General features: G+C 39.4%; 1 protein-coding gene across 1 annotated transcript in view; it reads right to left on the minus strand.

Annotated features, from left to right (window-relative positions):
* LOC126982254 (muscle-specific protein 300 kDa-like) overlaps positions 1–24,531 on the minus strand; it is a 267,239-nt gene that overhangs the window by 196,507 nt on the left and 46,201 nt on the right. Inside the window, 25 exon segments of the mRNA XM_050834206.1 lie at positions 2–530; positions 749–857; positions 1,034–1,164; positions 1,514–1,597; positions 1,995–2,120; positions 2,401–2,571; positions 3,009–3,183; positions 3,382–3,524; positions 4,037–4,111; positions 4,865–5,002; positions 5,824–6,009; positions 6,272–6,436; positions 8,823–8,963; positions 9,513–9,730; positions 9,906–10,107; positions 10,625–10,834; positions 10,993–11,130; positions 11,242–11,379; positions 11,743–11,898; positions 12,324–12,512; positions 14,849–14,951; positions 15,655–15,872; positions 18,922–19,014; positions 19,230–19,409; positions 21,054–21,115. Of these exon segments, the coding sequence (XP_050690163.1) occupies positions 2–530; positions 749–857; positions 1,034–1,164; positions 1,514–1,597; positions 1,995–2,120; positions 2,401–2,571; positions 3,009–3,183; positions 3,382–3,524; positions 4,037–4,111; positions 4,865–5,002; positions 5,824–6,009; positions 6,272–6,436; positions 8,823–8,963; positions 9,513–9,730; positions 9,906–10,107; positions 10,625–10,834; positions 10,993–11,130; positions 11,242–11,379; positions 11,743–11,898; positions 12,324–12,512; positions 14,849–14,951; positions 15,655–15,872; positions 18,922–19,014; positions 19,230–19,409; positions 21,054–21,115 (4,080 nt within the window).

A 24,531-nucleotide genomic window follows, 5' to 3' on the forward strand; every position in this document is an offset into this window, starting at 1 on the left:
TCACTATAATCGGACCAGACTTTCTGAGTAGATTTTAATTTATTGAGTGTTTCAACAGATCCATTATAAGCTTCATTCCACTTTGTTTCCAGCATTTGCAGCATGGCACTGACAAAAAGTGGTACATTCTGGTCCCTCATCAGGTCTTTCCCTCTTTGAATTGTTGAGAATATGTTATCCCTCTGACTCTCTAGCTGGTGCACAACTACTTCCTGTTCCTTAATGCACTGAAGCACTGACTCAAGATTCTCTGGCTGAGTGCTTTTCTCCTTCTTTTTTGTGATACTGTCAAGTGATGCAACAATTTTGGTAATATCTTCTCTGTACCGATAGCACTTTGAGTTTGTTTCAGTACGAACAAGAGTACTCTCAATGGTAGGAACAAGGGTCTTGTAGCGGCCCACCAAAGACTCAAGTTTCTGTTGCTCATACTGTCCATCTTCCTCTGGGATGTGAGTTATTAGAGAATCAAGCATCTGCACCAGCCACTTCATGGACTCCCGCCGGGCCTCCAAGTCTCCACAAATATCCTAAGGAAAATCAACATCCAACTGTCAGATAACTGTAGCTATATGAAGAGAGCAGAGAAAAACAATGTCAAAATTAATTGATTTATGAAAACAAATACTATTAACTATTGAGTAAGAAAGCAGGAATACGAAAAAATAGAGCTCATAATAAAAAATGTTAATCTGAAAATATCTCCAGATGAAGAATAAATAAAACTGTTGTTCTGACATATACTTACCACAAATTTTTCCTTGTTCTTTTCATATTCATCAGCATATGATGTTTCTCTATTTACTTCTTTTAAGCAGTCATTCACACAGTCCATCCATGTTACGGTTTCTTCAACCCTGTTGGCACATAATATTCCTGAATTAAGAGCTCACTGAAAGACATTCTGAAACTTTTTGTAGCAAGAACAAAACTGACATGGTTTATTTCCCAATATATGTTTTACAGGCTTTTTATACCTTCTGTGTTATCCCTAAGTATAAACAGCCCAAGCAAACACAATACTGAAACTCACTTGTTCTCATACTCCTTCCAGCGCTCAGGAATCTGGTCCAGCTGGGAGGCCATGGTGCCAATGCGGGTCTGTAGGTCCAGCCACTGCACCGTGCACCGCTGACAGTCTTCCAACAGGCCTCTGTCCTCTTTCTGCAAAAATGGTGCATCATATGTTTTTCATTTTCTATTTTGTTAATTGCTAAATTGAAAACTGCTGTACATGTCTTATGATGTTTCAGTCAATTTAACATATGAGGTTATATTAGACCTCTCAAGGTAAGAAGGGGCTGCTTTAATGGGTTATATAGTACTCTTCCAATCCTTATTCAACTCTTCTTAATTAATCATCTCAATGCATCGTTTTCTCATACATCATTTAACTCCTACCTTATTAAAATCACTTGAAGGAATTATCTGTTCATTACTGACATGTACTTTACTTAGAATAAGGGGCTTGTTTGTATATTTGTACAAATTATTTCCACACAAGTTTTCTCACCTTTTTAAGATATTCTTGACTTGACACATCCATGTTGTCTAACAATTCTTCAATGCGGGTTATCAAATTTTCTGCAAAGAACTCCTGGAAAAAAAAGGTCTTTTATATAATAAGCACAAAAATTGTATGGAAAATTCAGACTTAATGACACATTGCTCAGTCATCATTATCTTCCTCCTCCTCCTCCTCCTCCTCCTCCTCATGATGAGCAACATCATAATAATTATCATTATCATCGTGACAAACATTTTTTCCTATAAGTACATGATAGGTGGAGGTTGAGACTCAAGAAACTACAAAAAATGCCTATAGTCAAAGATGGAAATATTGCCCCATGAACTAAGTCACATTGCAGTTATTGAATGACACAAGTTATAACAATAATAAGTATTGAATGAGAACATTAGCAGAAGTTAATGTATCATAACAATAGTAACTAAATCATTAGGTGTCCAAACACAAAAAGGCTTGAGTATCTCACCTCATGTCTTCGCCTGATGCCTTCCACATTTTCATTTTTGTTATATGCATTCTGTTCGCCATTCAACTCCTTCTCTATGTCCCGGACATACATATGGAATGTATTTTCATCGAGACGGAACTCCAACTGCAGGGTTTAAGATACAAGGAAATAATACCTAAGCGAAGGCAGAACAAGGACATGCAACACATATTTCTGTGATCATGAAAATATTTAGTTTTTCAAATTCAAATCGAGGCACATCATTCTACAGACATCCACTGCCACATTGCATTACTAGTCTTGGTGTTCTTGTAAGGGAAGGTATGAACTAGAAAACCAAGGCAGTACAAAGAGCAGTTTTATAGTTGATAAGCTAAGAAGAAGGGATAATATGTCACTTGCAGTCTTGTTATTCATAAAGTACCTTTAGAAGATGGAGAGGAGCATGACACATGACCTCATCCCATCGGCTCTGTATGCTCTTGATTGCTACATTAATCGCTTCCTTCTCGGACTCGGCCACATACTTCTGCAAGTCCTGACCTGAAGTTACCACCTTCAGAAGGAGGTGTTCTGGGGCATTGATGAAAAAGTCCTGAAATTGAGGTCAAAGTCAGTGAAGTCACAGAAATTTTTGCATTCCCACAATTACACTTTCTATTTTCAGACGTACTGTATCAACTTAAGGACTTGTGGTTACTTCTGATTCAAGATAAACTCAAGGGAATACTGAAAGGTGATTAATTTCAATAGGCCACAAACCACAGTGTTTACGCTCAATAGAACTGTTGCATCCTTTAACCAATGGAGCTCTCTTGCTTTATTGTATCCCTTATATGAATGAAAGTACAGCAACAAGGCAGCATCACTATTGAGGGAAAGTTTGGAGAGATTCAAATTCCCAGCTCAAGCCTACATATCCTGGAATTGGCTTCTTGGCTGACTGAATTTTTTGTTGGTGTTATATATTTCTGAACTCCTTATAGCAATAATCAGAGTATGACAAATTTGCTATTCAAGTAAAAGACCTACTTTATGAGTTTCTAGATAGTTTTTGGTGGTAATTGCTTTCTCCTGGAAGAGCTTTTCAGCAGAAGTGATCCACTCTGTAACCTCTGCTTCACACTCCTTGTAGCTCTGCCAACACCTGATGCTCTCACTCATGCGAGTCTCCCAGTTGAGTGACGATGAAGTGACTCTTGCAAACCTTTGGAAATGAAAAGTGTTGTACCTTTAGTGTGATACAATGTTTGCAGTTTATAAATTTGTCAAATGCAGAAGTCATCATGTTATTTCCTATAACATTCTCAGTTTCATTGAAAATTTGAAAAAAATCTGTGTTGCTAAATTTAGCAAAAAGTTTAGGTTGACTAAATGATAGCCATATATTATCATAGATATTTACCTGCTATTCAGTTCATTAATTTTATCTTGAAGTTCTTGAACATTTAGGTTTTCTCCTCCATTTGTGGTGCGCATAAGATTTTGATAAACTCTGTTCTTGGTATCCAGCATTGACTTGTAGTACAACTGTCTTGAGAAGAATGCCTGTTGAAGAAAAATCAAATGCTACATATAAAGAATATTTCCATTAGAGCATTAGATATAACAAAAGGTAAGGTCATCATTATTACTGTAGTACGTATTTAGAAGTGCTGTGACTTTACATGATCATCACTTATCTTTTCATTTTCTTTCACACATTCCAATCACATTATGCTGTCCATCTTCTTGTACCAGACCAACAGCTATTAGTAGCACTTATTTATATTGAAATTAATAGGAATAAGTATATACAGAAAGAATCTACTCTATCTACTAAAATAATGTTGACAACAAAACTTAAAAAACATAATTAATAATATGTATAATGATTTTCAAAAGAATTACTACAGAAATTAAATATTAAGTACAAAAAAATCTAAGCTTAATAATTCTCTAGAAACTGAAATGCTGGACACATATTAGTTATGAGTCTTAAAGAAATAAACTCACCAAACAACATGTAAAATTCACCAGTACATACTCAACCATTTTCAGCCTGGCAATACAAGACCTACCCTGTGCTGCTCTAAGTGGCTCCTTGCAGTGTCAATGAGGCCGCTGAAGGGTAAAGGAGACTCACCATCTTCACTCTACACAAAGCAACGGGGGAGACACATTATTTCTGGCTCACACGTCAGCTAACCATCCACGTGCTGTTCTCTATAACTCCTCCACATAAATGGTGCTTGGGGATTGCAACATCAACACAACGAAAGACAACAAATAAACTACAACCTCAAAAAGAACATGTTTTTAAATAATTAGCAGTGTTTCTTTAGTGTTGCCATCTCTTCACAGGCATCTGTCATGTTTGATTTCTTCAATAATGTGGACACCTCAAACAAATTATACAAGTTGCCATCAAAAGGCATCCAAGATTTGTCTTTAGATCATATATTCATTGTACTTATTTCAAAATTAAATGTGTCTACCTTTGCTTGATGGCATGAAAAGGTGGCAACAATATTCCTCAAACACATTTGTCATCTTCTATCAAGAGACAAAACAATATTTAGCTACAACCAATTTCATACAAAAATCCTCATGCAGTAAAAGTTCAAACTTTAAATTAATGACAATGGGAATGACATGTGAATTATGTTAAATGCAGCAGATAAGCTGTTGTAGGGATGCCAGATAATACATAAAACATGTATTCTTAAGATGATAATGCATGTTGACACAATAATGCTGACATGATCATGAGGAAGTAAAATGTATATGAGAATTAGATAAAAAGTCAAGTAATGTCGTGACTTCCTTATGGAAATGTATACTTAAACTAGTGAACAAATCTTCATCATGCAAAAAATCTAGAGCTGTGAAAACATTTAAATTTATACTTTTTGCTTGTTGTGCTGCTGCTGCATGCTTTCATTTGTTCCGTGGACTATGAAAGAGTTCAGCAGAGCCTCTCCCTCATCAAGCCACTGGTTGATTTCAATGATTCCACTCTCCACAGCTTCTAACTGTGTTATGATCTGAAAATAAAGGGCATGTTACTGAGAGAAATATAATACCTGAATCCATACAGAATAAAGATTCAGTCAATCAATCAATGCGGGGGCACGATGCATCACCTTGGGCTGAGGTCTCACTCACCTTATTTGTCACTCTATATGAGCATTTTCTAAATATGATAAGTCTAGTCACAAGATCCTGGTCATCTAACTCCCTCCTGTTTACCTAAAAAAATTCCATTAGGGCATGGAGTCAAAGAGGAATAAAATAGGATCCAAATAAGACCGAATACAGCAGGGTTATACTCATGGAAATGCTGGAGTAACAAAAACTGAAAGTGACGCTGGAAAGTTGTGAGGGCCAGTCAGTTACATCCTGTATACTTAATATCACAGGAAAAAAATCGCTGCAAATGGAGGTCACTGTAAACTATCCTAATCCTGAAGAAGAAAATCCAGACTAATGAGTAAAAATAAAGAAGAGAAAGTGTGTTGGATAAGGGTGGATCAAATTAACTTTTGGATTTAACCCTCAGACAGTGGTAGCATTTGAAGAGTAATTACCCCCAAAATGAATGGCCTATATATAGTCACTGCCGACTTTAGGACCGTAGCATATATTATATAGTTACACCGCATAGGAAATGTTTTAACTGTCGTCTATATATAGATTCTACCGCAATATGAAAGTGTTGTTATATATCTGCCACACAAACCTGACTGAATTTTGAACTGTCTATATATATTTCCACCGCCGTCTAAGGGTCAATGCCTTTTTGCATTACATTATTTTGATGAAAACAAGTAATTTGACTGTAAAACAATGCACAGTTTTCACTTACTTGTGTTGTGAGGTACATTTTTTGTGGAATGACGGCTCTACAGCGAACCAACTCTTCTTTCTCCTGCTTTAGAGACCACATCATCCTCTCAATCTCATCAGGGGTTAGGTCCTGCACAAGGGACTGGAAGGCTTTGGATATAGTCTTGAATAGGAGCTCCATGTCATCAATCTCAGTGTTCAATTTCTGGAATCAAATGTAAACTATGATAAACATTCCATACAAGTGATTTTTGTAATTAAGCAAAATTAAGGGAAATCTATATATAGTCAGGATTTCAAACAACAGGCTACATTTTTTCCTTGTAATTTATTCCTTTGGTTTAAAATATAATGTTAACTATATTTTCTTTACATTCTGAAATTATTCATCCTCCATTAATCTATGCAACAGAGCACTCATAAAGTACAACAAAATATTCATGGACATAACTAACATTTTCTCTCACCTTTAATTTTTCTCCATACTCTCTTATCGCCTCAACTGTACACACATTAGTGGTGCTGAGAAGGGTTTCAGCATTCTGTATCCACTGCTCTAACCGGTCCTGGCCAGAGCAGTAGTCATTCTTGGTCCGAATGATCTGACCCTGATGAAGGTACTGCTGGACGTACTGTAACCAAAACAGAGAAACAGATGGCTCTAATGGGCTCTCATGGCAACATAAATATTCATACTAAGAGAATAGGAGAACTAGATGTTGTTCAGACCCATAGAAAAGAGCATAGTGGATTAATTATTTAATGGTTTATTGTACTTATTATTGCATTTTTATGAGACATTATTGCCTAAGCTATTCTTAGAATTTAAAATGCTTTCAAAATTAGCTATCTATTTATCATTAGTATCTTGTAGTATTAGTATATTTTTAATAGCACCAAAATCTAGCAGATATGTAAATTCTTTTAGTATGCGTGATCAATAAATAGAACAGAAAATTTTCACATAGGTGAACAAAATTATTATAAAAGGAAGTAGCATGTGATGCAATACTCTTCTGTCCCTGATAGAAATACAAATACAGTATACCCTCAATATAAGAAACCTTGATGTATGACATTTGTATATAATAAACACAGAAAGCTTAACAAAACTCCACCGCCATAACAAACCGTACTGTTCTTTAATGAAGTGACACTGACAACAGCCAGTGATGCAAATAAGTCTTCATGGCTGGTGTGTTGTGGGTCATGCATGTAACTAGGCATGACTAACTTATTTTCACAAATAAGTAATCTTTGGTTATTTGTGGCCATAGCAAGAATCACTTTTGTGTCTGGTTGACCTTGGAGAGCTTGTTCCTTTATTTGATAATGCACTTTTTATATACTTTTTTTTTTTAATAGCACAAGTAGTCAACCTTTCTGTGTTTAAATGTAGGGAGATCTTTCCTCAGTCTTCATGCTGCCACTCACTGCTTCACAGATCCAAAACAAAACATGTAAAAGAGTTCCTAAGTTCACCATTGTAGCATATTAACTTTGTGGTAGCATGGAGGTGGATTTTTTTCTTTAATATAATAAGCTTTCAGATACAACAACAGTGAGTTCTTCCAACTAGTTTGTTGTATCAAGGGTTTACTGCTTGCACACATATAGTGTGTGAAGATGCAGTGCTGCATTGTTCATCAATTTGAACTAGCTGGTGTATGAATGCACCAGTCGTAGTTGCAAAGTGCAAAGAAAGCATGAGGTACTCATATGCTATGCAATAGAAAAGAAAAGAAATATTGCAGCACGTAAGTAATGTTAGGTGTTACAGCAGAAGCTCTGTGCATCTGTCTGGATTTCAGTATCCAGTGGTAACACCAAGGGGCTCTGAAGGTCCTGGCACACAGATAACTCATGTGCTGGTGGGAAGGTCATGGGTGAGATAAAAGAAACATATGCTTGTGATGACTAACTCAATAAATGCCCATGAACATAATTATTGATCTGATGAGATAAATCAGTTTATACAATGGCTGCCAATGATGAAAGTATAATACCTAAAGCTCCAGACTAAGTTCAAACTAATGCCATGAAGCTAATGAGAATGGGATAGAGATACATTTATAAATATAATGGAGCTTCATCAGAAAGCTGCCAGATATGGATGAAATGAATATAAGAAAAATATTATTATGTCTGGATTAACAGATGCTGAAACCATTCAAAAGCATAAAACATATACGTATGCAGCTGAATGAACAAAAAATAAAACTTGACAATGTTAAGTGACATCACCAGACCTTCAAGTGGCTAGAGAAGAGTCTGTAAGTCAGCCATCTTCACTTACCTCCCACGTGTCTGGGGCTTCCACTCCGAACATAGCCTAGTCAAAACAACAATTGTAAAATATTTTACGCTCACTTTTGTCAGTTTAACATGTAAGTTTTATTGCTCTTGGAACTTTGAAAGAAATTAGTGATGCAAATGTTAATACAGTATTACATGGTTTACATGATAACAAGTTTCAGCACATCAATAACAGTTATTTAAATCTGTTTGTGTTAGTGTTTCACTATTACAGCTGAATATTTTTTAAGTTAGCCTTCTCATTCTCAAGAAACCGGAGAAAACTGGAAGCAAAGCCTACAGTAGTGTCAACTATGTCTGTTCAATAAACTTTATAAAATAGTTAACCAAAAGATCTACTGCATCGTTGCTTATACATTACTATACGTACATTGATACAGGGAAATGTCAAAAAAGGTGGTAGTCTACATAGTGATAGCTTATTATTTTACATAAAAAGCAAAGCCCAGGCATGTATTAATTACTGCATCTGTCATGATGCATGATTTAAGTACTCCTTTTAGTTTATCAATAGACATAAATCTTCTGTGTGTGAGTGAGTGTGTGTGTGTGTGTGTGTGTGTGTGTGTGTGTGTGTGTGTGTGTGTGTGTGTGTGTGTTGTTCCTTGAATTCAGTGCAATGTATACCTTTCAGATGCTGGCTGTGCATCAAAGCTAATTAAATCTAAATTGCATAAACACAATCATATAATGCATATCTACCTGGAAAAGGTCCTCCCACTTCTTGTTGATGAAGAAGAGCTTCTCCCGGATCTCCTGAGCCACCTCTGGTCGGCAGGTGGCTGCCAGGAAGTTTCCAGTCTCTTCCATCTCATCATGCCTCTCCTTCCATTCTCCAAGGTCCTGCATACCAAACAGAGTGGTTAGAAAAATGTGAAAAGAAAGAGCATTTATCTACTTACAGTGCCTGAGACACTACAAAACATGAAACTAAGCAAAAGAGTTTGCATTTGCATAATGAACAATCTGATTTCAAGCTTGAAATCAAAAAGAATAATGACTTGCTTTGAATCAGTTGGTGAAAATATCAGAGCAAGTACTGACTTGCTTTGAATTAGTTGGTAATAAAGGTAGTAAGTCAATTTGACTGTAGCCAAATAAGTGGAGCCTCAATACAGTATGACTCAATTTGTCTTATGTAAATGCAATCTTAGAATGGTGGCAGCTGCTTCAATTTTGTCATGAAACATTTGTTGAATGTTGTGGAATTTTTTAAGCAATCACCCCCAGGCTTACTGACCCTTATCTTCCACAACACCAGCCGTTTGTTGAATGTGTATGGTAGGCATCAGGCCTTCTGAACACCAATTATCATCAGTATCATAAATCAATAATAATTAGCTAAGAGTACATATCTATATTTTCAATGAACTTATTTACTGTTATCAGTACCTGAAAGTAATTCATCTTCTCCTCTTCGGGCAGCTTGACCATGGGGAAAGATCGGTCCAGCCACGCTTCAAACTGTCCTGTGAGGTCCAAAAACTTTTTCCAGTATGCAATGACCTCTTCAAGAAGGCTCTGGATGCATCTCAGTTCCACAGACACGTTTTTCCAGCGTTCATTTATTTCTAGTAAGAACTTGGCAATTCCATCACTCTCAGCTTTACCTGAGTTGATAAAAAGGGATAATATTACTGATCTATTTAAAAAGTATTGAGTATTTTCACTAATTCTGCTTACAGATACCTGTTGTTCATGTTCATCTTTTTCTTTCGCCCTAATATGAGTCTTCTTCATGGCAAAAATATTATGAAATGAGGAATGCATGAAAGAGGCACTTACTGAGGTCAATGTCCTTCTTGTATGCCTCTGACACCTGCTGCATCTCATGGAAGGCACGGTCAAACTCTTGGAATATGTTGCGGGTCCCAACAAAGGACCGGTACTCAGTGAGGATTAGTTGTACTTCTTGTTCCTTGCCATATTTCACAGCCCAAGTCTTGAGTTTTGCCTCTACAAGGATTAGGAATGCTACCAGACAATACTGTGGAAAGGTGAGGAAAGAAACAAAAATATTGTTAGGAAGATACAGAATAGATCTGAAAATGCTAAATACATGGTATATTTCAATGAACTTAGTATTTATCAATTAATGTACATGTTTACTTACTGAATCTGAAACCTCCCAATAACCAATTTTTAACTATTATGGGACTATTACTTTAAAAACACAAAATGTACAGGAGTGGGATATGTAAAAAAAAATATATATATATATATATATATATATATATATATATATATATATATATATATATATATATATATATATATATATATATATATATATATATATATATATATATATATATATATATATATATATGTAGCTTACACTGGTGCAGTGCAGGATTTCACTCATCCAGGAGTGAAGAGAAGAATTGACAAAGTAAGCTGGTATAAAAACTGTATTTTACACCTTTTATAATTATAACTATGATTTTTCAACTTTTGAACATTGCTACTACTAGTGTGTAGATCCAGGAAATGGATAAACTTACTCTATGTTCCAGGTACTTGAGTTTAATCTTCCTCCGTGCAGCGCGGGGGGCAATGGTGCTGAGCCGCTGCTCAATGCCCTCCAGCTGCTGCTTGGGGATGGATGCGGCATCCTTGGAAGTCTTCACAGCCTCAAAGCTTGATACAATGGACGGCAGTTTGGAAAAGAATGTTTTGTGCTCTTCTATCTGTTTACTTAGCAGAGTGGCAATCTGGTGGACATAAAATACTGCTATGAAAACAACATCTGTATAATGAATCTACTTGAAGTAAAATCAAATAAACTTGTGAAACTATATAATTATTATATATTTGCAGACAACTTTTTACAGAATAATATGAACCTACTGATGCATAAACTTGTGCCTACCTCATCATTCTTGCCATACAGCTTCAGCTCTGTGCCCAGCATGGCTTCAGCACGACTCAGCCACTCTCCAATTGGAGCAAGAACACCTGGCAGTGATGCATCTAACAGCCATGTCCAATGGGACAGTTGCTCTGCAACCTGTCAAAAAATGGGGATGATATATAAAAACACAGAAATCTGGTAGCTTAATATATGTTTCTTGTTTCTAACTATGAAAGAAACAAGGAACCACTAGAACTGCCACAGTACCTTGTCCCAGGAAGCTGCAATGCCGGCCCAGGAGTCGGTTGTTATTGATATGACGGAGGACTGAGAATCAACCAGGTCATGAAGCTTTTCGTAAATCAATCTCTTTTCATCTGCTTCAGTTTTCAAAGCCTTAAATCTCTGAGGGTTGAAAAATAGAAATTCATTTAATGAAAAATATCTAGATATCGACTGAAATTCTCTCTCTCTCTCTCTCTCTCTCTCTCTAGATTGATCTGTTTATTTATAAGCATTCTATGGTTTGTATGTAATCAAGCTTTAGAGGTGACATAGCAGGAACCCAGATCATCTTTTTCTTGTCTATATGTACACACATGTTTATTAATCAGTTAGGTGCTAAACTGACTTGTCCAAGGTTTCTACTTTAAAGGAACTTTTCTGTTGCTATTCAGTTTAATTACCAATGATATTTTTTTACATATATTGTAGAGAATGGTGCCTTCCTCACATACACATTTTCTGATCCCACTAGGTTAAACACACCTCATAGCTGATGTTGCCATGCTTTGCTGGGTCATGGAGGGTGTCCAGCCACTTGGAGGTGTGGGCCAGCCAGGTGGTTAGTTCTGTGTACTCCATCTCTATCTCACTAAACATGTCCCCTGCACTTGCTGCCTCCATTGTTGGGCTCATACAAGTCTGGTGATATGCAATGACATTTTTATTGTCAGGATTCTTATACAGATATGTATACATTCAAATTTCATAATACACATAAAATAAAGTTGGGAAGCATTCAGTGAGAAGTATTATGTATACAATTCATTTCCCTCAAATGATATATATGATAAAGTAATTTGGAATGTATTATTACATGACTAAATATTATTTGACCTGTATTAGCAAAGATATTTAGTTCAACAAACAAAAGTTATGAATTGTCTTGTCTTTGAAACAAGTGTCTGGGCAGCAGCTATAAGGCTAAGTTATTAACACTTATGACTCAGTGGTTTGACATACTCTACACATTCCTTTCTGCATGTCTATCACAGTTACAGGAACCAACAACAAAGCACTTTGTGAATATACTAAAAATAAAATTTACAGCACTCGGAGATACTCACCGGAACTGAGGTGATTCCAGGTTCTGGAAATTTGTGAAGGAATGATGCCACATAGGTCATGATTGACTTCTCATCAGGCTTGTCAACATCCACATCCTCTGCATCCAACAGGGAGGAGATGCCCAGGCCTCGCTCAGCGATTCGGAAGGCAGCTTCAAGTCGTGCCTTGTTCGTCATTTGGTTCATCGTCTGAGAGGAAAATAAAGTATAAAAGTCACTACATTATAGGAAGAAATCTACTTGAAATCTATTAAAAAGAAGCCATTTTGCCCATCAGAATGAGAAGTGTGTCATTGGACATTTATACAATATTTTATTTAAATGAATAAATATATTACTAAATCTGGTAAGAAACCCCTTGGTTTCTGAAAGCTGATGTGTTACCTTGTAGAGTGGACTAAGGTAAACTGATATACTAAGGGCTGATAATACAGTCACTTCCTTTTGTTTTAATCATTATCGATGAGTGTCGATTGCCACCACCAACAAGAAATCCAATTCCACAGTTGACTTTCGTGGCACCATTTGTTTGCATCAGTACCAGAGATTGGAACCTCTGGTAATGCAGCTCTGGTAGTTGGGGGGGCTCCCAAATGGAGCTTACCAATGCAATTGTCTCGCTGAAATACATCGTTCTGATCTGCTATATAATAGCAAAAATATTTCTAGTTTCTGCACCCTGGAAAAATTACTTCACTTTGCAGACAAAGTATTTTTTTCCGGGGCGCAGAAACAGCAAAAGTGTCCTTTACCCTAATGAACTTCAGGTATCTTTTTACTCAAGTAAATCCCAGTGAAACATACAGCATCTTTATACCCCAATGATCCCATTATGACAAACTGTGTCCCAATGTTCACAGAGGTAAAAGGGGTCTTTACCACAATGTACCATATTATATTCCAGTGCACCCCATTATTACCTCAATGTATCTCAATATTGTACCTCAATGATACCCCACTGTCCTTAATTTTACCCCAATATTGCCTCAATGATACCCCAATGTACAGAATATCACCTCAATATACCCCAATGTACATACATCAGTTTATTTGGGTATGATTGGGTTAATATTGGGTACATTGGAGTATCATGGAGGTAACAGTGGAATACACTGGAATATAATGAGGTACATTGGGTAATAAAAAAAGTATCTTTTTACCCCAATGAACATTTTGGGTACAGTTTGCTATTGAGGATCATTGGGTAAAGAGATGAAAGTTTATTGGAGTAAAATGACACCTGGCATTCATTAACGTAAAGAGACGTTTTTGAGTGGATTGGGGTATCACTGGGGCATCACGGGTAAAAAGATGCACCTGTGCAGAAAGTAGGAAATATTTAAGCAATTAGCAGATTTCAAAGGTGAATTCCAGTGACACTCCACATTTATTCATCACAGTTATCCTCTATATTTATCCTTCGCATTTATTTTTCACATTTATCCTTTTCTTCACTGTTTTAGGGGGCGGGTTAGGTCAAGGGACCACGGCCTCCATTGCCCCAGCAGTACAGGTTGCTCGTGGATGTCATCGTTGTCAAGATATGTCCTTAGAGCAGGGGCTAGATCCTGTTCAGTTGCCATGACTGCTGCAGGAAGGTCTGTGCACATGTGAGGGCTTGGAAAGAAATGTTGGGGCTGAGGGTGTCGCCGCCCTCTAGCATTGGCCTGTGGATGTGGAGCCTGGTTAGGGATGCTCTGAGAAAGGAGTGGAGTCTTGGGCGGTGAGGCAGGAAATATTCTGGTATGTGGGGCGCCCAGGGCAGTATTGAGGCTGAGGGTGGCGCCGCGCAGCAGGTCCTCCAGCATTGTGGCTAGCGATGCCCTGAAGCTGATATGGAGGCAGTAGAATATTCTTTCTTCTTCTTCTTCTTGAATGTTATAGGGGGCTAGTTAGGGTATCCGCTCAGCTGATGCAGCGTTTGGAACTTTGGATGTCCCGCAGATGCTTCTTCTTCTTTCGAGGTGTTCCGCATATAGTATCTCTTCTTACAGAAACATCTCAAGTATAGGTTTCACTGCTTCTTAGGTCCTCCCTGGTACTACTTTACATTTAGATGCTTCACTATGCACACTTAGTTATTTCACTGCGCACACTTATATACTTCACCCTGCCCTGAGCTCTGTCTGTAGGTAGGTACACTTATTTGCTTCCACTGAATTTGCTTTTCTATTTTCTTTTCCGTTGTTTTCTTCATATTAGCTTACTTTGGCCTTTTCTTTTTGCATAGCCCTTTTCTGTCGTTTTGTTTGTTTTCCACTCTTACACTTGTTCTTTGTATTTCTCTTTAATTGCCAAGTTCTTTTTTCCCAACATAGCACCAGAAATATTTTTGTGAATGGTAGGAATTATAACTTCGCCTTGGACTGTGAAATCGGCCTAAGTGTGTTTCATTCCATTGTCTGTTTTATCTCTCCTCAGCAGATAAAACATTAGATGAATAAACTATCCAAGCAAAATAAATTACGCTAATCTTACGAAATAAAGTATTAATAACAAAGTAAGTTACGTGCACTGATACCTACTTGGAGATTCACTAGTCGCGGGTTGATGCACTGGATAAGGGCAAGGAATGCAGTGCCGTCTCTCCAACTCGATCCAAAGTCATTCACAACGATGCCGAACTTCCTGCAAGGCGATAAGGCAGACCATCATGAGGGAGACATTTGGACTGACTGCCAAGACCCCCTGAATGTTGCTTCATCATTAGTGAGAGGCTGTAAAACTATGGCTGTGTAGCTATATCTTAACTTTGATTATAACTCACCAAAGTAAGATGTGAAAATTAATATTACTTTGTCCATTATGCATATCTAAACAACAACACTGAGGAACTCCGCTGCATACTGATATATGTTAGGAACTCTGCATGTAAAGTGGGTATAGCATCTGATCACAGGCCTGAAATAAAAGATAATCAGGGTACCAATTGAGCTAATGACTGACGCAAATATTCATACGACACAACCTAGCTTACTTTCCTTCGCTGGAGACTGACACTTAAAAATTACTACTTTGTCCACGAAGCAAGTAAATCCCAATCATAATCCTGAAATAAAAGAACAAGGAGGGGCGTGGCTGGGGATTATTATTATCACTATTAATATTATTACTGAGACCCATGAAAGGTCATCAAAGGAAAAATATATACAGACCCAGTCTCCTCGATAAGCAGACAAGGATATGAAAATACGAGACAATGACAGCAAAAGAAGAATGAAATAGAGGGAGGGGGGCGATGGGGGGAGGGGGGGCGGGAAGGGTACAAATACAATACCTAATGAGTTAGCTAAACATGTGACATACATATTTCTCAAAGACACGTCCTTACTTCGTGATGGTCTGGCGGACCCACTCAAGCAGCGTCTTCTTCGCGCCCATCTTCCACTTCTCGGCGGCGGCGGAGCGGCGGGTGACGGAGGGCCGGTCGCGGGAAATGGTGCAGCCCTCCGTCCACGAGGACACCGAGAAGGGCGAGTCGCTCCTCGTGCCCGCCTCCTGCTCCATCAGCTGGCTCAGGCGCTCCAGCTGGCGGGTGTTCTCCTCGATCTGGGGACACGGTCAAGCAGCGGCGTGCACTATACAGCTCTAACACGTCCACACCCACATTATCTACTGAAGGCTCAACACTTGTCTTCTATGGATGAGTTGGTTGTATTGGGACATCATTTATACTACAACTATATATGAACCAAGATTTATAATACGTTAGTTTTTTTATGAATAATGGTAAAAATGGTGTACTGTGAAATTATAAATTGAATAATACCGTGTGCAATTCAAGTGATATAATATGTATATATAAAGATATTGAACAAACAAATAGTGAAAATCATGCATATTCTAATGTTCAAAGACGTTGATAGTAGCGATAACATATGCTTTGCTAGCAACTGATATCAACAACAAAAAGTTTACATGGAGTATTTTTCACTTTAATACTTATAGAACGTGCCACATATAAAATGGTAATAAAGCGAGGTGGCTGATCATTAACGTAGATGGCAGTAAGACGATCAAATAGTCCATGCAGGCGGCGGCGTGTGGCGTGGGCTGCATGGCGATTGGCGACGTGACTGGCGGAAGGTGGCAGCGCGGATGACAAACTGCCGTGACTAACATCCAGGCACTCCATACTTGCGGTGTGTTTACTAAAGTATGGTCTAATGCAGCAACTACTATCTTTTATTTGAAGTTTTCAAGATAAAAATAATCGCTACTTAGACATGACTAATAGTGATGCTACAGCAAAATACAAAAAAACGAAAAAAAAAAAAATCAGTACGATCAATGTAAAGAAATATAATGTGCTTGAATTACTAGCGAAGATACTGCAGATTCAAAACCTTGGAATCATAAAATGGCAAGACGATCGTACCAAGAAAAAACGTGATGAAGGCATAAAAGGTGCGTAACATACATTTCACGATACAAGCGGGGTGAACGGGCGGGTGAGGGGAGCATGCGGCCCGGGCGTGGCGCGTGTTGCGGTGTGGGCAGCCGCCGCCCCCGTCAGCGTCGCCAGCAGGAGCGGCCTGCCTGCTGCCTGCTTCCTACTCGCACTACATGGCTACTGTTCGCCAGCGGTGCTTCCCGGGCTCCTCACCCTCAGTGCTCAAGGGGAATAATAAGACTCACCACGTAGATAGTGTCCTCATCCTCCCATTCCACCTCCTCCTCCTCCCAATCCACCTCCTCCTCCTCCCACTCCCACTCATCATCGTCGGGTACTTTGATCTATGCATTAAAGAGGTGTTGAGAAATAGGCTCAGGTTTCCACAAGACGTCATTGTACAGCTTCGTCTAATGCTACGTTAAGTTGTCAACACTAGACGTACTTTAATTAAATGCACGAAATATGTTATACAATTTAATATTTGAATGACTATAAATACGTAACATATTGCCTTTCAAATTAGTTTCATACACTAAAGCAAAACACATAATGTATGTATGTAAGAGTATATATATGTGTATATATGTGTGTGTGTATATATATATATATATATATATATATATATATATATATATATATATATATATATATATATATATATATATATATATATAATTTACACAATGATGCACAAAAACTACTTAAATATACACTTATAGATGAGTATGTATGCCGATGTACACAAGTAGTAGAATTTGGACAAAATTGTGTCAGTGAGTGTTTGCCGCGGTGCATTGTGGGCCTGACTAACCCTGGCAGTGGTGAAAAACGGCAGCAAAAGGAAATCACTCATAATTTTGTTGTCTTCAGTACTACGGGTCGGGGACCCCTATATAGGACGATGAGACCTATTGCAGCAATGTTCCATATAAAAATCTGACAGGTTGCCCCGCATCAGGCCCACATATCCCACGGCAACGAAACCGGTAGTCCTGAACACACGTATAGTGCTGACAACGCTTTGTGAACACTAATGCCTATCAATTAGCATACGTTAGTGCACTTCTATAGTTATATAGCCCTTAAATGAAAAGGTAAAAGTTAGTTTATTTGTAAATATTACTTACATACGATAAAAATACAAGTCTCTGAATGTTTATACGTATGTATGTATATATGTATGTATGTATGCGTATGGTGTTCGGTGCCTGCTCAAGGGAACGTTCTCAGAGAACGCCCCGCCAGCCAGCAAAGAGGTGGAGGGAGGGAACTGCAGCCTCAGGAAAACCATTGCATACATAATGGTGATCAGATGCCGCATCCTGAACCAAAAACTTCCACGCAAGTGCAATCATGTTACGTTAATTAAACTCTACCCTCCTAGTTATGCTGTTCTAATGTAAGTGTTGCAATGCCTCAAAGATGTGTGTTGTGAATGATAAAAAGACAAGCTCCGGCGTCAAGACGGACAAGTGTATGTGGCGGTGAAACATCGACGCGCGGTGCAGAAGGCAGAGGTGCGGCGCCTCCCTTGCCACTGCACGCACGAGCAAGCGGTACTTGTGGTCCAGGGAAATATGTAAACCGGCGAAAAAATCCTATGTACATGGGACAAGGTAGCATGAGAGGTGCCATGTCAAAACATGGAAAATAGCAATCATGCAACAGATCAGTGCCGGGACAATTTTCAAGTCAAGACGGTGTGGCAAGCCTGTGAGGACGTCACGTGTGGTACAGCGTCTAACCTGTGGTAACGAGTGACACTTGTCTACATCTGGACTCTGGCTAGGACTGGTCCCGACAACACCCTGCAAAGTTGGCATTATTTAACCGAGCGACACTTCATTGTAATTAACCGTCCCGCCGAGTAAATGACTCCCAGGGCAACAAAGAGTGTAAACTTTGTCATCTTACTTACTGACGTTACAGAAACTGATGACCCTAAGAAATCTTACCCTATCAGAGACTTCTTTTCTCCACCTGAATACAAGTGATAATACTGCCGCGGCTTCTGCTTATCTTGGCCCCATCTCTCCCCATCCCATCCCCCACCCCTACTCTCGACTACGGTGCCAGCTGACCGCTCCTCCACGTGAGAATTCTGAGCTGCCTGCCTGGGCCGAAAAAGGCCTTAAACCCGAGCTTGTGGGAGGAACAGGCGGAGCAGCGGTAGTCATGGTGAAAGATGGGTGACGCTCCTACCTGGAAGTAGAGGATGATGGTCCATATGAGGCCCAGCACTACGGAGGGCCGCCCGTCCACCAGGTCCGTGGGGTTGATGTTCACCAGCTTGATCTGAGAGGCAACAAGAGACGCTTACCGACTACATGATGGGTAAGAAGTATCAGTGATGTATGACGAACTAATCTTTACCATACAACTAAAAGGATTTGGCACTACTGATTCTGAAAACAAAATCAGTAAACTTTTCCTTCCGTCTTCTTTACCGTCAATACCACATGTGCAACAAAACTCAAAAAAGCTAAATGATACGCCTATGTACAACGCACCCTCTTGCTCTGTAGGAACTGTAGTGCCGTGTTGGCGTTGCTGAGGAAGTGTGGCCGGCGGAGGACGCGACCCTTCTCGATGGGCAGCTTCTCCCCCGACAACACCTCCAGCAGGGCGAGCAGTGCGGTGCCATCCTTCAGGTCCTCGATCAGCTCACCCAGCTTCAGCGGTGGAACGTGCTGCCATGAGGAGGAGGAGGGAGAGATTTAACTCAGATTTTAGACACAGCGAGGGTGCGGGGGGTGGGGTAAAATGAGAAGGAGGGGGAGAGAATGAGAATTTAGACAGCACAAGCACGCACGCAAGGATATGGAGAAAGGAGGTGAGAGAAAAGGGGGTAGGATGAACTTATAGGGAGATGGAAAGGAAAGAAGTGAGCGAGAGAGACAGATAAGTAGATAGATATGTAGATAAATATATATAGAAATCCTATTTCAAAATAATCATAACACTTGGTCAGTGAGTTACCGAAACGAAAGGAGAAAAAGTAATGATAATAAAGGAAAATAATAATATTCTATCAGCAGCTGCATAAAAACCGGTAATACCTGAAAAAAAAACTTGACTACATGAAAGAAAACGTGAGGCCTAAAATATCTGAGCCATTGATGAGCCCCAAAAACGCACCTTAAAAATAAATTCCGAACCTGATTTTATATGATCTCGCCACAAAAAAAAAAAAAAAATGATGGAACTGTTTGATAACGAGATGCAAAACTAATAAAAAATAAACTAGAATAATTGTTTAGAATCCATATAACAGAAACTTTGCAGAATATTCACCTTAATCTGATCTTAAATTATCTTAAAAGGTACACAGAGCTTGAACTATTAAATGCAAAACAGGTAGGCTACTAAAATTATAGGCACTATAATCTAATATCATGATTGTTATATGAAACGGAAGGAAAAAGATCATTATTGTCGGATACAAACAGAAATCACTCTATCCTATGAATATGACCGTAAGGCTTTATTTATAGTGCAGCCTACCAAATGAAAGCCGTATAGAAATCACTAACCTGCCAATGTGACCGTAAAACTCTATTGCGTACTAAATGAATCACACAGAAATCGCTATGACCTACAAACATGACCGTAAAAATCTAGAATGCACTAAATGAAACACGTACAAAAACAACTATATGTGATCTATAGTATGACCGTGAAACTCTATTATGTAGCAAATGAATCACAGAAATCACCAGGACCTACAAACATGGCAGTAAAAATCTAGAATGCACCAAAAGAAACACGTACAAAAACAACTATATGATATCTATAATATGACCGTGGAACTCTAATATGTACTAAATGATTCACATAGAAATCACTAGGGCCTACAAACATGACAGTAAAAATCTAGAATGTACTAAATGAAACACGTACAACAACAACTATATAATGATCTTTAATATAACTGTGAAACTCTAGTACGTCGCAAATGAAATCGATGCTTAATATTTGAAGGACGTGAAATTCAGTAATATCTCCTCCGCTGAAGACGACTTTCCTTCACTATACTTTTTATTATAGTCTACACAACAGTCTTTTGCCCGCTTCCTTGATGAGGCTCGACGGAAAATTATCCACCGATTACGTATTGATTAGCTGCACCTTCGTGGCTGGTAATTACTTAGGTGTAATTCCTCATCCTTTCCTGGCACTGGACCTGAAAATATGATGATGGTGATGATGATGATGATGGTGATGATGGTGATGGTTATGATGCTGATGATGGTGGTGATGATGATTTTGATGATGGTGATGTTGATGGTGATGATGATGGTGATGATGGTGATGATGATACTTTCTTTACTCACCCGAGCTAAGTGAGCGTTGATCCAGTTCATGAAGGTCTTTTTCTGCACCCTTTCCTGCTCGTCTGTTGATAGAAGGAGAAAAAAAGTAAAATTAGTATTAGAGATAAGAATATATAGCGGTGAGAATGTAACAACACCACCAACAATAACAACAACAACAACAACAACAACAACAACAACAACAACAACAACAACAATAATAATAATAATAATAATAATAATAATAATAATAATAATTCTCTCTCTCTCTCTCTCTCTCTCTCTCTCTCTCTCTCTCTCTCTCTCTCTCTCTCTCTCTCTCTCTCTCTGTCTGTCTGCCTCTCATATACCGTTGCACACCACGCATTAGAGAGGACAAAAAGTAACAACGCATGGCCCGATATATTTATGATGATGAGGCTGCATGCTGCGGGGAGGCGAGCGAGAGCAAGGACAAGAACAAGTTAAGAGACAAGGGAAAAAACGAAGGTGAGGTCCGTACTCTCGTCAGACGCTCTCAGCTCTCACAACATATACATTTATTTTCAAAGTCCATAATGGAGATTAGTCGGGTTCTCATGTATTCTTTTACGTTCATGGTGGAAAAACTTTGTCAAACTATCACCAGGAAATAGCCATGACTTCTGCAAAACCCTTATCAAATGTGGGTGTGCAAGCCCCGAAATGTTTGAGAATATGGATCAATTCCAAAACGAACTTCCTTTATTACAAGACCGAGTGATGTCAAGAGTCGTAAGAACACAACAACCAGAATGATGTGAGAAAACGACTGATATTCCGAGAGGTAAGTGTGAGCCACAAAATAAATGAATATACTTTATAACTCCTGGAAACGAAAATGAGAGAAAAAACAAACAATGGATAAAGACTAGATATCCTCAGAAATTTCCAAACACCAAAAAGTAGTGGAATAAATTCATCCAACAATAAAACAAATACCTTAAAAAAAAACAGAGCTATTTCAACACAATGAAGGTAGAGAAGTTGATTCTCTTCCTAATTATAAAGAACAACAACGAACAGCGACAACAACCACAACAAGGGTGAGGGGTGAAGGGCGAGAAGGTGAGAGGTTGTATCTACGGAGACAAACAGGCTTCCACTCACCCCAACACCGACACCACAAAACATTACCAGTGAAACCAGTCACCTCTAGATCCCCTCCCATGGACTACACAGCGACACCCGGCCAGCCACCCAACACCTTCCGTTTCCTTGTAACACTAATGGGGACACTCACTTGCTAGTCCACTCTTAACCCAACTAATTTAACACAAGTCCCTCATAACTGACTAAATAATGCAAACAACTCTTCAAACATTCTTTCCTCGATCACTTTAGGCCATCCATCTCATCCCCTTTCCTTTATCACTAACGAGGACATTCCCGTTTTTTTTCATTCTTCCCTCCTTTCCTTAATGCTACCCACTGAGGAAAATGTCAATTCATCCAACCCTTATTCTTTCCCTGAACGCCATCTACCCTAACTCCTTTTTTTTAACTCTGCCAAGACACTCTTTTTTACCGTCCCCTCCTTATCTTAAAGCCACCCGCCCCACAAACACTAACTCAGTCATCTCCCTATCTACCATTTTCACCATCTATCCTAACTCTTGACCCTTAGCACTACTGAAAACCCGATCTTTGCTTCTCTCCCTGCCTTCCCTGAACGCCATCCAACTCAAGAATGCTTCCTTTCTAACTATCCTGACAAATCCACTCTCTCCTCTACGACCACCCTTCACTTTTACCCTCTACACCACCCACACAACTGTTATTGCCTCTAAACACTCACCATTTCCCTTCCTCACCCAGCAACACTCTTCCCTCTTACAAGCAACACCACCCACGCAACAGCCACCCCTTTAAACACTTCCCCTTTCACTCCCTCGCCCTTCAACCCTCTCCCTCTCGACTCTAATCACCCACAGCCCTCAGTAAGCATCAGTATCTATGTATTTAACGCCACACTTCCCCTCCAGACAGGACGTACCACCACTACTTACCATAATCTTCCCCAACACCCTTCACCTTCCCTTACGGCTAAACAACCTTCCCTCTTCCTCCCCTCTGCACGAACCACCCTCGACCAGTCCTTCACCACCAACACCTCACCGGACCCTCACCTACCACTTACCCTAATCTCCCTCAACACTAATTACCTTGCCCTACGACTTAACCCACTAGCTCGCCTTCCCGTCACTGTACCGCACCGTCTACCCTTACCATGGACCCTCGCACTCCTTAACTATACTTTTACTCCGCCCTTTCTCTTATGTCCCTTACCCGTATACAACAAATGACCCCCTTTGCTACCTCTCCATTGCTATACCACAACACCTCCCCTCACCACGACCTCCTTGGAACTCCTTCTTCATCAAGACTTCGCCCTTCCCCTCTCGTCCTTCCTCGCCCTTCAGAAGGCACGCATGGGAAGATCGGTCGTCCCCTTCGTTGGATATTACTGAAGTATCGAGGAAGTGAGGACAAAGGAATGAATACCGTTGGGGGTTAGTCTTCAAAAGGTGTCTTGGTGATTCCAAAAGTCCGGGAAGATGGGCTTTAGTGATATTAAGACTGTGGGACTTTAGTGATGTGATGCGGATTTGTGTCGCATCTATCAACACTTAGAGATGATTTAAAGAATATAAAATTAATAAAAATAATCGAAGGCTTCCCATTCAAGTGAGCAAGCTGCTTTAGTAGGTCACTGTATCAGGAACAGTGGGTTTCCTGCGTACGTGTACGAGGAGGGGGAGGCAAGGAAGAGGGTTGTGGCGTCAGAACACACCGGGGCGGCCACCTGACGGGGGGCTACCTGACACCCGTGGCACCCTTACGTGGGGCAGGCCCGGAGTGACCCACCAAACCCCGCCGCGGCAGGAGTAGGTGAAAGAGGGTAAGAAGAAGAAGAAGAAGAAGAAGAAGAAGAAGAAGAAGAAGAAGAAGAAGAAAGAAAGAGAGAAAAAAAAGATAGAAAGAAATTGGATGGAAGGAAGGAAGGAAAGATGGAAAAATGATGATTATGATGATAGCAAAGAAAATGATGAAGAAGAAAACAAACGACGTAAATATAATGCAAGAAAGAATAGGATAGGATGATGGCATGAATAAAAAAAAAAAAAAACTATAAACGATAAATAAAAAAGACAGGAGGAGGAAGAGGAGTAGGAGGAGGAGGAACACAAGTGGATGACGCAGTGACGGGCAGCGGCTTGTCGGGTAAGTCACGTGTCTGGGACTTGTATTGCGGAAACCTGAGTGTGTGCGTGCGTGCGTGCTTGTGCGTGTGTAAGTGTGTGTGTGTGTGTGTGTGTGTGTGTGTGTGTTCCTTCCCTAATATGCGTGCGTAAGAATCATTAAGCATAACCTACTTGTAAAATCTAATAAAACTGAAACTATATCGACATTACGTATACTACTATCAACCACAGCGATACATACAGGTAAAGCACGATAACCAGGTAATTGGGTAGCA

Source organism: Eriocheir sinensis, chromosome 4 (genome assembly GCF_024679095.1).
Source record: "Eriocheir sinensis breed Jianghai 21 chromosome 4, ASM2467909v1, whole genome shotgun sequence".
Lineage (NCBI taxonomy): Eukaryota > Metazoa > Arthropoda > Malacostraca > Decapoda > Varunidae > Eriocheir > Eriocheir sinensis.